At 37.3% G+C, this 13594-nt stretch overlaps 1 protein-coding gene across 1 annotated transcript in view; it reads right to left on the bottom strand.

Annotated features, from left to right (window-relative positions):
• The window catches only part of GALNT1 (polypeptide N-acetylgalactosaminyltransferase 1), a 95802-nt gene that overhangs the window by 10983 nt on the left and 71225 nt on the right, over nucleotides 1-13594 (bottom strand). Inside the window, exons 7-12 of the mRNA XM_005482963.4 lie at nucleotides 12249-12419; nucleotides 10653-10770; nucleotides 9522-9702; nucleotides 2258-2397; nucleotides 1183-1281; nucleotides 280-414 (exon numbers count right to left, since the gene is read on the bottom strand). Of these exons, the coding sequence (XP_005483020.1) occupies nucleotides 280-414; nucleotides 1183-1281; nucleotides 2258-2397; nucleotides 9522-9702; nucleotides 10653-10770; nucleotides 12249-12419 (844 nt within the window). The remainder of the gene's footprint in view (nucleotides 1-279; nucleotides 415-1182; nucleotides 1282-2257; nucleotides 2398-9521; nucleotides 9703-10652; nucleotides 10771-12248; nucleotides 12420-13594) is intronic.

The following is a 13594-nucleotide window of genomic DNA, read 5'->3' on the forward strand; positions in this document are numbered from 1 at the left end:
TGATTGTAACACGACACTACACTGTCAGATAGCATTTCTCCACAGGGTCCCAAAGCACATGCAAAATGTTCTTCCAAAAGTTCCCTCAAACGCACCAGGTAATTAACACAGATGCCCACTGTGTGACTACATAGTGAATTAGTAACAGAGGGACCATAATCCTGACTTTGTTTCCAATTTTGTCTGTCCAATAGTGGTCCACACTGGAATATGTTGCTCTGTAGGCTCACGTAAAAGCCAAAGCCTCATTTTACAGTCAAACGTCCTTAGAAGACTTACCACTGGATCATATTCCCAAAGCTGGTTTCCTTTTAGATGGTGGCACTTGAGCATCGTGACTGGGCCGTTAAGTTTGGATACATCTAAACACAAATCATCTGTTCTAATTTCTTTGTTGGCAGTATATGAGAAAACCTAGAGAGAAAAAGAATGAGAGGAACTGAGAAAGAACTGCTTCAACCAAAAGATTCCTGGAGTGAGGGGAAAGGGGAGCATTTGTGCATTACTTCATTTATTCCCACTATTTTTTTTTCTTTTGCTTTCTGTTCCCTTCATAATAGCAAGGCATGGAAAGATTTTTTAAATTTTTTTGGGGAGGAACAAGTATTAACACAATCACAAGCTGTTCAGTCAAAACAGACTTTTTTTGAATTGAAGATTGCTTGCTGTGAAGGAACAGGAGACTCCCCAAACAGACGTAATCTCTGTTTATGTGAAAACAATTCATCAAGAATCATTAAGAAAGTAGAACAGAAAAACCAGATGAAACATAATTCCCACAACTGACACCCAGAAAAAGATATATTGAAATATATTTCAGGCACAGGCCTGTTTTTGTTTTTTTAAGTAACAATGCCAATCAGGAGTTCTAACCAGAATGCATTTCCAAAGAACTTACAGGGGGTGAAGTCTAGCTCATAGAAGTATTTCCCTCCCATGATTTTTATTTTTTTTTACTTTAAAGTTGATCTAAAATGTATTGCAATCAGGCCTGGAAAACATACAAGCAGAAACCAACACCAATCTTCTCATGCATTTCCTCTTACAGGTATTTTCTTTCATGAGGGTTTCCTAAGTATACTTTGAAGATAACTACTGAAAACATCCAAGAATTGTCACAATAAGCAGTAGGGCCTCAAATAATTCAATACATTAAGAAAATTCCTTTTTAAAAATTGTCACCTGATTGCCACCCATTCCATGGCAGTTAAAGATTCCAACTTTCTCATTTTCTTTTCTTGCCATGTTATCCAGACATTGATTTGTCTCCACATTTCTTATCTAGGAGGGAAAAAAGAGCACATCACTAAAGGCTGATATTTTTAGAAGAAAATTAGGTCCTTATCAAACCACAGTGGGCACCAATTCTTTCCATGCACCAGAGGTTACGTGAAATAAATGACCCATATTAGCAAAGAGGCATCACTGTCTAAACTCTCAAGCAAATGTTCAAGCTACCAGGTTACAGAACCATGATTGTTTCTTTGCTTTCTTTGGGGGATCCTTCCACTTTGGGGGCACTTTTTGCTCAAAGATTCAGCTACAACAGAATGGAGACAATTGAGTCTGCAGCCCAAAACCTTCAAAAGTACCAGTCCCTATATCACTATATAGTAAGCAGGCATGAATACCAAGTCTCTTGATAGTCATGAAGAAGCACATTCTGCTGAAAGTGTTTCTTTTAAAATCAACAGTACAAAATCACTCTACAGAAAACTTGATATTTAGTTCAATATGACTTGTAGAGGAGAGGGTGCCTACTTATTTAGGACAGCATCATCTGTTAAAAAGGCTAAAGAAAAGAGAGAAATGCTCAGCAAGGCTTAGGGGTCACTAGAATTTGTTGGTCATTGGTGAAGGTTCTGGGGGTAAAGTTCAGGACAGCTTTTAGGCAAAGACCTTGCTTGACCTAGTACAGCTTTCAAGCAAAACTTCACTCATACTCACTGTAGAGAACATTATACAGAATGTTATGCACAACTACATTTCTGAAGGATTATTTCTAAAGCCATTTATATGACATTTTGTATTGTAGTAGGAAAAAAGGAAAACATTCAAATTACAGTACTGCATACCAAAGTTCAGTAGTCTGCCCCACTGAGAAGCCAGCTTTGTCATTCTACATGGGACAGAAACACAGGTGCAAGATACTCGAACTTTGCTGGAGACAACTTGCATGCACTACTCAGTTCAAAATACAACTTATTGCACAATGTATTTCACTTAGGGAAGATGAGTATGAAAGATGAAATCTCACCTCTCCCAGAGAAAAGTAATGGCGTGGGATTTGGGAATCAGGATAAACATTCTCCAGGTACCAGGAGAAAGGCTTGCACTGGAGCTTGCGCCTTAGCCCAAGTCGTGACGATATGTCCCCATAATCAACTTTAGTAACTCCTGAAAAAAAAAAGAAGTTGTATTCAATGTCTGCCAATAAATACCATTTAACCATAAGAAAATCCATCAGTATCATTTACTACTTCCATGACAGACTTTCTCTTTAAAGAGTCATCTCTATTCAAAGGGAGTTTTGCTTAATATAGCATTATAAACATGTCTGACAAGACCTGTGACTTCTCTTTCCACAACAGATAGAATCACTCCATCTGGGCTGTGCATGACAATTTCTTACCTGTAGTTTGTGGAACAATTTGAGTGTAGTTGCTTACTAAGTTAATAGAGGAGCAAGGCTGAAACCTTTTTAGTAACTAATGCCGTTCTATCCCCAGTGGTAACTGGAGAGCGTATCTATGCAGCATAACACAGCAGTCTCCTTCTGTGGAGCAAGCAGAATTTCAATTTAATTTATTTCTGTAAGCCAGGTACCACCTGCTGGACTCTTCATCATCTATCTAACTGCACAAAGAAGCAGGCAGAAAGCAGCCTTCATACAGAGCACTAAACCTTAAATAATTCAGCATTTGTTCAATATAACCGCAGCATTTGCAGGAAGTATGCTCACCATTATGACTGTTATCATTTTTTGTGGTAGTTTGCTTGCCTTTTTATTCCTTTGCTCCTCATTTATCAAAGTGCTCCTTCTTCCTGTACCTTCCCACTCCTTTATGGTTGCTTTAATTCCCTCTGAAAATTAATTTGTGCAAGTCCCATCTGCAGATGGGTTGAGGATAGTGTGCATGAACAGTAGATATTTTTGCTTCACCTGAATTCAGCACTATTGTAATTAATATTCTATTATTATTATTATTATTATTATTATTATTATTATTATTATTATTATTATTATTATTATTATTATTATCATCATTATCATTATTATTATATTAATAATAACAATAACAATAATAAATAATAGTGAGATAATTTCTACTTTTCAAGCATAATGTCCTTTTTTCTGTTTCCCACACCACTCTCCATATCACACAGGTCAAATGCAGTATACTAACAAAAAACTCGAATTGAAAAAAAGAACAAAAACTGGCCCCAGCAATTTAAATTCCTCTAACAAACTACAAATATGACTCAGCTGGCCACCACACTACAGACCTCCAGCTGCACACGTTTTTCAGAAATCTCTCCACTTGGAGGACTGCAAGTTACCGTGAAAATTCTTGACCTTGGAAAGAGTTTGAGACATTTCTAAGCTGGCATACTGTGTGTTAAATGGACTTGCCAGCAGATGGTGTCTTTCTACTCAATTGAGACAGATAATTGGATCAAACTTTAGCTAACTGTCTGTAAATGCCAATGAAAAACATAATATTTCAGAAAGAAAAAAATGTTAGCCAGGTTTTTAGGATTTTATTTTTTAATGAAAGACTTTATTTTCATCAATATATTGGAAAGCTATACTGGGAAAGGAATGAAAGCAAAGAAAATCTTGTTTGTATAGAATCCCAGAAAACTTCTGTCTGGGCTTTCAAGTCACAGAAGAAAACCCAGAACTGAGAAATACAAGACAAATTTTAAAAAAACAAAAAAACAAGCCACAGAATGCTGCTCCATCTTCATGAAAGCAAATATTTGCTCTACAAGAAAGCAATACTCTCTCAAAAGCTAATGCGAGAACAGAAAGGTCCCGACCACAGCTGAGGACTGGATTCTTCATTTTCCAGTGATGAAAAAGCAGCTGATGGATGAAGGAGTTATGCCTCTCTCACAACAACTTTACAAACAACATCCAACAAGACTCAAAACATACTCAGGTTGCTACACTGACTTCCCAAAACCAGCACTGTTACGGCTTTGTCACATCACTGAATGGCAATAAGAATTAAAGTCACATCTATAAATAATTAAATGTAAAGTGAGACTTAATAGCATACAAGCAAGCTGTTTCTTAAAGTCATTTTAAATGTCACCACACACAAAAAAAGTGCCAGCTGATTTTTCTCTTACATTGTATTCCATTAAACCATTTTTATTCAGAAAGGTTTTCACAAAATCCTCTCTGAAGTCAGGTCTGCCCCAAACCATACACAAAGAATGCAGTTAGCAGCAGGTTAGCAGAAGGACTGAAGAGCAGAACAGTTAGAGTTGCCCTTGGGGTGTCCTCTAGTGAGGCTGAAGTTTTCTGTTTCCAAGACATTTGGTACCTTATCAATATTACTATAAACCAGCTTGAGTATTTCTCTCCAGTGCAGTGCCAGTTACTTATAGGGAATTTCTTTTGGGGGGAAAAAAGAATGGAAGAAAACAAGGAAAACTGCAGCACAGTATAAAGCATACCAAAAATTAGGTACAGGTTTAAATCATTATTTCCTCCACATACCAGTAAAATTTATATGTATACCAACAAGAGGGACATATAAGCTTCTAGGGGCTTTGGGCATTTGTTCAAAGGCTCAGCTAAAAACAAAAACCAAACAGCAAAATGTAAATTATATCAGATTTCCTCTGAGGAGACAATTATGCCAAATTCCAAAGGGATCATGAGGAATACAGAAAAAACATCGACTTGTTTTTTTTCAAACTTTTTGTCCATTAAAAAAAAATATATAGGAAAGACTCATATAATTACAGAATAGTTTGGGTTGTAAGGGACTTCAGGATGATCTCATTCCAACCCCTCTGACATGGGCAGGGACACCTTTGTCTACACCAGGCTGCTCAAAGATGCATCTAACCCGACCTTGTACATTTTCAGGGATGGAGTATCCATATCACACACATCAGAAACAGTATTTAAAAAACCTTGCTACTGTTGTCTTTATTTGACCATAACTATATTTTTCCTCAACCTCCCTGCCCCTACCCCCAAATACATTTAAAAGTTTGAGCCTCCCTGATGATTCTATTTGTCACACAGCTTGCTGTTAGCTGTGAGATAATCACATGCTTTTTTTCCACACACCTGTTTAAAGACATAATCAAAAAATATAAAATATTTTTAAAAATGTAATACATAAAATATTGGTAATACAAAAAACATCTTCAAATCATCCAGCCACACCAGCCATGTTGCAACAGTTGTGCCATCCTCAAATTTTCAAGAGCTGAAGATTTCCTTGCTCAAGTTTAATGTGTGTCAATATATTTATGCTAAAATCCTTTGAAAAAAATAGCATGTTGTTATCATCATGATTATAAATTGCTCAGTCATTTGCAAAAGCAGAGTATGAAAACTATTTCATCTAAATCTAGCCTTCTGATAAAAATAATATAACTTGTTTTTATTTGTTTTATGAAACTCTATAAGCAATAATTATTTAAAACCAATTTGAATAGCTACATCCTTTGCATTCTCAATTAATGCTAGTAGGGACTGGTATCTGAACACAAAACCACATGGAAACATTTGTTATATACTTTGAACACAGGCTTAGCTACACTGCAAGATGTGGACTCAGTCCCTCCTCTGTCCTCCCTATCAACCATAATTAAAATTTTCCATTTCCAGTCTCTACATACTGAACCCTGACCTGCTGTGCCTGGCTAGAGACCATGGCATGCAGAGATGAGATACAAGGCCTACAGACCCAGTTTTCAGGATGATGCACCCTGTCTCTGTCTGGGTGACTCTTGCTTAGGTAATTCCACAGTGCTGTCTATCCAGGCTTTCTGCCTGCCCAGCACAATATACCTCCTGACTACATCCCAAAATATATCTCAGAATACACCTTTAGGGCAAAGCTGTCCAGTCTAATGCATTGCAGCTGCTGCTGCCAAAGGGGCAGCTTTCCCTTGCTCACCTTCAGACTCCTGCTGTACCTCCCGTGCTGACAGATTCTAACTCTGCCCCAGGGAGCCAGTCCACAGCAGGAACAGCCCTGAGAAATCCACAAAGTCCTAGAAGCAGCTGATGCAGATGAAGGATCAGCAGGTGAGGGGAGATGAAGCCCTCTTACCTTCCCTACACCTGCCAGGAAAAGAAAGGCAGTCCAATCACAGCAAGCTGTGAGACAGACATCAGCATCTTGTGAAGCCTCCTCACCCTGGACAATACAGTCCTACGCTTTTAGCCTGGAGAAAGTGATGAATCACCAGCACTAGAAATAAAGTGGCAGAGTCCACAGAAAGAATGACTGGAGCCAGGAAACAGATTATTCAAAGGCTGGATTTATTTTCTGAAAGCTGAAGTGAAAATGGTCTGGGGAACAGGGCCCTGGTGTAAGACATGACTGCAAGGAAAGGCAGCAGCTCATGAGCAGGGCCTGCAGCCAGTGCCTGCACTGCTGGGGAGAGGAGCTGCTGCCTGCAAAGAGACAGGCTCCATTCTGGCCAAGCAGCAGCTGCAACAAGCTCCTGCCCAGCCTCCATCTGTACCTAACCACTCCTAAGCAGACAGGTGGCTTCTAAAATTCACACAAGCTTAGTAGAGACAAGTAGCAGTTTCTATTGGGTTATACTTATAAAAGAAGGAAAGGATTTCAGGCTTACTTTTCAAGTGGGCAGTTTTCCATTTAACTACATTGCATCAATAGTAAAAAGTCTCTTGAGTTCCTATCATTCAAGCAGCAAGACTTTTTTTCCCAGACAACACAGATCCCGTGAAGTGCGAAAGCTACCTGAGAATCTTACATTTGCTTTCCTGGATGAATCCCTCTGTGATTCACTATCTTAGGGGAAGAGGAAAAAAAATGTAAAGGAGGAAACAAGTGTGTCTTGTTAGCTAGACTCAGTGATGCTTGTCAGTATATTCTCTCCTCCAAAATGCAATTTTTTGTATCCATATCAACCAGTGAGAAAAGTCCTAAGTGCACAGAGGATTGTTTGTTTTCCTCATTCATCTGCACCAAAGGCTTGCAAACCAGCATCAGCCTAAGAACCCTCACCTCTCTCCTTGCAAGGGCTTGTGACACTGTCACAGTAATATTGAAAGTACACATTTGTACCAGCAAAGTTTCACAGGTTGCACACTGTGTTCTGCCTGAAGATTACTACACCAGCACTCTGTAAGAACGATACATTTAAATTTTTACATTAGAAGGATATCTGCAAAAGCTAAGTGAGCCAAGCTAGCAGAGATTCACTAAACAACTTGCAGAGTTCCTAAACAAGTAAGGGACTTACTGAAACCTGTACTGATGCTATTTGCTGTCAATGGGCAAAGTCACAGTCTGCAACACTCAGCTAAAATTGGAGATACCAGAATTACAAGAATAAGCTGTTTGTGAACTTCCCAAAATGGTAATCCTTGTTAGTTGATACCTACTGGCTCTCACAACTTATGTGGATTTGGGAGGGTGACAGGCATGAGTGGCTCGGAGTACATTTGTGTGTTCATTCTCTGAACAACAGGTTTTCATCAGAGCTAAAGAATGACCCACAGTACTGGGCATCCTCCTCACAGCCCCAGGCAACAAATCAATTTCAGAATAATCCAACTTATTCAGATACAATATTATCCTGTTCTCCAGACACTTGAAATTTTTGGCATCAAACTTCAGTGCCTGGCCAATACAGTCACAGAGACACAAACGGGAGCATGTGACAGGGGGCAGATGCTCTCAGAGCAGCTTGGCCAGAGCACAGCCCTACCCAACAATCACTAAGGCCATTAGCATACAAATTATGTAGACATGCATCTTTTGAAAGGAAAGAAAATATACAGTGCAGTTACAGATAACTGCTGAACTTACTTTCACTGTTTCAGAATTTTTCCTGTCTTTGGGAAATGCATGCATGTTCTACAGTACTGCAATGCTCTGAAAGTCTTATCAAAAACCCCCAATCCTACAAAATTCAAAGAGTGTCACTGCTTTTCTAGCTTACACTTACCTCACAAAATGGAAGGAATATAGGAGTGACATATAAAGTAACAGAGCCTCATCACATCTTATCAGTAACTTACATTTTTAGAAGAACTTGGTTATTTTTTATAATTAAGTCTTCCTGTAACTTCGTACCTTTTAAAATCTAGCTTGACATGGATGCATAAGAGCAATCTTTACCAAAAAAGACTGCACCTATTTATATCCAACTTTTCTAAATGTTTCTACATGTTCATGTTTGAATTCATAATGCTGTATTAATTACATAACAGGGCAATAACAATAAGCTGTTAGCTTCTGATTTGCACCTAAAAAAGCTTTGAATAGTAGCCAGAATTTTTTTAATTAAAAGTCTTACACAGTCTCATTTGAGTAAAGCATTCTTTTAAGACAAAACCACTGTGAATCCACAATGTCAGTTGCTTTCAGAAGTGTCTGTAAAATCCATAATCTAAAATTTGACACTTTTCAGACTCATATTACATTGTATTACAGCTTTTAAATGTCAACAGTAATGCAGGTTTAATAAGCAGGTCATAAGGAAATATTAGTTTTAAAGAAATTTCTTTGAAAAAAACAGATGTGGTATATAAAACTACCACTTAGTACATAAAGTCTAATGGCTCAAGTATTTAGAACGTTTGGCTTTTGCTACCTGAAGCTTGTCTTTTTATGCAACAACAAAAATAACCTGTAGTTGAAAGTAATAATTCAGTATTTCCCAGGCTTCCTTTCTTCTCCTGAATTTTTTGCAGAAAATCTGATTTTACAGGAAATTTTCCCACATATTTTACATCCTCTTGTTTTGCTAACAGCCACATAAAGAAACAATAATAAATATCATCACAGTCAATTATATTGGCAACTTGCCCCTATACTCTAGATGGTGAAACACAAATTCTATCAAGACAGAAGGTATTCACTTTTGCCACTCCTCCTTCTGTGTTTCACTTAAATCACTTGGGATGCATTCAACATGGAATGCCTACAACATGGGAGCCAGAGCCCAAAATTCAGCACATAGCAATATGACTTTGGATGGCTAATTTTCGGCACTATAACTGAGCTCTTTGATGTTCCACTGAGCTTCAATTCTATTGCATAGGAAGCTCATTCATAAATCATGTTCATGTTAAAAAGCAAACAAACAAAAGCCCCTTCAGGGCATGTCTCTGGCTAACAAAATTATTTTTCAATTAAGACCTTACTTTTTGTACACCTTAAGTAAGTTCTGTCTTAACAAACTTCAAAGCAATAACATTCTTATACAAATACTCACTTTATTTCCCAGTAGTAGCAATATTTTAATTCTTAATAAGTATTTCTCATAACCAAAGACCTGCTCACCTGGGGAAATAATGTAGAAAAAGTTTTTGAATTCATCCATCCAGACTTCTGCAAGCCGTCTGTTATTTTTGTTGATTATCTGCCCTGTACCTCCTGGGAAAGTGTATGGTGTTGCTTTCCTGAACACATGCCCAACATGTGAACAAGTTACAATTTCCAAAGTGCCACCACACTGCCAGATCTGGAAGCAACAGAACAATTATTGCATAGTTACAAGTTACTAAAAAAAGTTTCCAAAACATTAATCACTTGCTTCTGCTCAAGGTGGGGAAACAACATTAGCTGAGGTCTAGAACAAATGCATGCTGCTTGGAAGAGAACTGCATGTTTTTTCCTGCTCAACAGCTAAAGATGCTCACAAGCCCAAGCAAGGCAGCATATGAAAGTGCTTCAGCCCCTGAAGCAATACCACATCAGCCAGAGATTACTTTAAAGAACAGGGCAAGCTGACCACAAAGGAAGGAAAAGGCTCACATGAATCACAGGAACTAACAGGTGTCTAAACTAGTCCATTATAAAACAGAATATCCACGTAAAAGAACCCACACACTTCCCAAGTCTCTGAAAACACTTTCAGTTTTATCTTGGATCTTGAAAAATAGCAGATTCAGAAAGCTGAAGTACTTCAGAAGAATCCCCACCTATGTACTGACAAGTAAAATGAAAGGCAATGGTGCCATTTGGTAGGAACAAAAATGAGAATACCACTGGTTAGATCCGCAACCAAATGAACCCATGAAGTTAGTAAAGAGCAAGAAGAGAGAATTTGTAACAGAGGTGCTCACATGTCACTGGCACATGAAACAATGCACTGATGACATCACCCTTAACTGCTGCTCCCACAACAGCTTTTCTACCTGAATTACTTTCAACACACAAACACTCATTCTTCAGAATAACCATCCTAATCTTTTAATCACAAAGCTATACCAACAATTCATCATGCATTTTTTACTGGCAGATACAGTCTTTGTGTATCTCTGCTGAAGGAACTTAACAGGGAAGGGAAGTGTCAGCTGCAACAGAAAAGGACACTGGTGCAGGTAGCAGATCTGTGTTTTACAGAACTCCAGATGCACTGTCCTGATTAATAAACAAATGATTAATAAAGCCCAGCAGAGTTTTACCTACCCTGAAGGAAATTTCTAAGTTTTCTCCACCCCAAATATCCATTCCAGCATCATATGTTCCAATTTCCTGAAAGTAATCTCTGTCTATTGAAAAAAGGCCTCCTGCCATTGTAGGTGTCCTGGGGGGAGAAAAAAAACCACATTGGTCACTATAAAAACATGCTGAGATACATTTCACACTTACACTGACAAAGTAGCTGTTTATTTCCCAAGTTCCTAGCATATTCCTCCTCAGTAAGCTTTCCTTCAAACTCTGTTACTGTTGGTGTACTGTTGGTGTTGCTAGCTCAAAATCTTTCAGAGATGGAATTAGGTAGTGGCAGTTCTCCTTATCTTCTCACTTCAAACTGATGTCTGGATAGAGAAACAGTCCCTAGAAAGCTGCTGCCATTCCTCAGAAGGACTTCTGTCTCCAGTGCTGGTAACTCATAAAAAGGAAACCAGCTCCACATAGGAAAATGTACCTCAGGCTACTGTTCCTGAAACATTTTGGGTGGCCATTAAGCAGCCTGATTGCTTTCACTTTTATTGCTTCATACAAGAAAATTGTACAGTCAAGGTTGCATCCAGATTTTCCTTACAGATTCCTTATTGGTACAAAAACTACAACTCTGCTAGTAGTTTCTCAGAGCTTTAGAAACATCACCCAAATTTCAACTTTTTAGACAACAAACATATAATAAGTAAATTACATGTTAAACCAATGACATAACTTTATATTTCAGTTATTTACACTTTTAGCATAAATGATTTTATATCATTAGCTATTTTCCTGAAATGTTTAGGGCTTTTTCTGAAAGACACATAAAATACAAGCTAGGTCACAACCTAACTAAAAACTTGTGTCTTTACCCCTGCTAAAAGGAAACAGAGGGAAGAGAGCAATATCCTGAGCAGACCTCTTAATTTCTTAAACTAAAGACAAACAAAAACCAGCAAAGGCTTACTTTGCTTTAATGTAAGTAAATAATGCTTACTGAGCTTTAATGTAAGTAAATAATGCCCAGTTTTCAGAAAAGTAAGGAGAGAAAATGTAAGTTTGCAATTGTTAAAAGGTACACATTACACACAGGCTATCTTCCTCATTACTTTTCTTATAAACCTACATGACATCCAAGTATAAATTTACCTCCCCTACCCCCTTTTAAGACTTAAAGTTTTCATATAAATGCACACACACCAATATATATATACACATGCATATACCAAAAAATCAAGGCATCTTTACAAAATACAGTTTACTTTGTTATAATAAAAGATAAAAACAAGGTTCAATTAGAAAAAAGAAAAAAAGTTGTATTAAAATCTTGTGCATCATTACAATTGTTACCTGAAAACTAGTAATTCTGCAGTAATTAGCATAGAACTGAAAAATATTTTCAAAGTGACAAAGTGATAGATTCCGTTACTTCTACCAAAAGTTACTGACAACCTCTCCATGCAAGAACTATGTTGTTATGTTGTTCCTTCAATCAGGCAAAAAAGATGGTACAACATTTGACTAAGTACTTAACAACCTTAAGTACTTATTTTTGAGTTTATCATAAAAAGCAGATTTCAGACAAAGATTTTAAGCCATTAAATAATTTCTCATTACCTAACAGGGAGGGTTCGGTCTCCTTTCCGTCGGTCCATCTCTCTCTGAGGAACAGGGTACCAACGAAAATTCAGCTTCCAGTTGAATCCGCCATAGGTCATGTCAGAACCTGCCATATATTCGAAGGTGTCATCACTGATTACATCAATGATGGGACACACTACTGTCCTCCTAGGAAAAGGAAAGAAGTAAAATTATTAAATTTTGAACTAATAAAATCTATTAATCAAAAGGGTAAAAAAGATGTTTGGGTTTTTTTTTAAATTATTGCTTTTACACATATAGTTGAAATTTTTATACCGTCTCTTAACAACATTATTAAATAAATTAACGGGAAGCATACTAAAATTCTATCTTGCTAATTATAAATCTGATACAATTTTGGCCATGCCAGATCTTTTTTTAAATCATATTTTCATTATCACCAGTAATAAATATTCATCCCTCCGCAGACAGAAATAATGATCTCAACTTTCTCATTGCTACAGAGTGATTAGATAGAAAACAAGAGGTTCTTGTTTCTAGTCGGGTGGTTAAAATAACTTGCATGTTTTGAAATTAAAACTTGGATATTAACTCTGGGTAATTATTTTTATACATCCTCAGGACTAAGATATGAGAGTAATTGTTAACAACGTACAACTACTGCATCACAATTAACAAAAAGTGGCCTCGTTGTCCGCTGTCCTGACATTATTAACACACATATTCACAGAAACCAATTCTAATCATCTTAAGACACTTAAGTAACCATGCTCAAAAGCAGGCTTCTTCTCATGTCAAGCACTGTAAAGATTCAGAGGCTGCTTACAACTGAATTCAAAGGACTTAAATGGAGATATTTGCACAAATTGTAACAATGTATGTATTGTAGTCTCACAAACTTGATTAATGATAACAAAGTTTACTTTGTCTTTGCACAGTGCTGAACAAGGATTCTTCGCTATTTGTAGCTCACTCATCATGTAATGCTACATTTTGTAGCATCAAATTTTAAGCGTGATTTTTATATATAAAAATAAAAAACTAGGGATCTTTAGCACCATGTTGTATTCTATTTAACATGTAGACTAACAGCCTAGTGCACAACTACAGCTACTGTTCAGAGGTAGGGATATTTTATAAAGCAGACAATTCTCTCACCTTCATCCCCAATACAATTTCCATTGTGTATATAAGTGCAGATCAGCATGATTCCAGTAATTATTCTAACTTTAGAATATACATCCCAGAAGACCAAGACACAGCCCAAATTTCCACAATCAAAACCATTACGTAATAGAGAAATCACAACGAGAGCGTGAAAACAGTTTTTGTTCACAATGGTAGTGCTACATGAAATCAGG

The sequence above is a fragment of the Zonotrichia albicollis genome, chromosome 1 (assembly GCF_047830755.1).
Source record: "Zonotrichia albicollis isolate bZonAlb1 chromosome 1, bZonAlb1.hap1, whole genome shotgun sequence".
NCBI classification, from domain to species: Eukaryota; Metazoa; Chordata; class Aves; order Passeriformes; family Passerellidae; genus Zonotrichia; species Zonotrichia albicollis.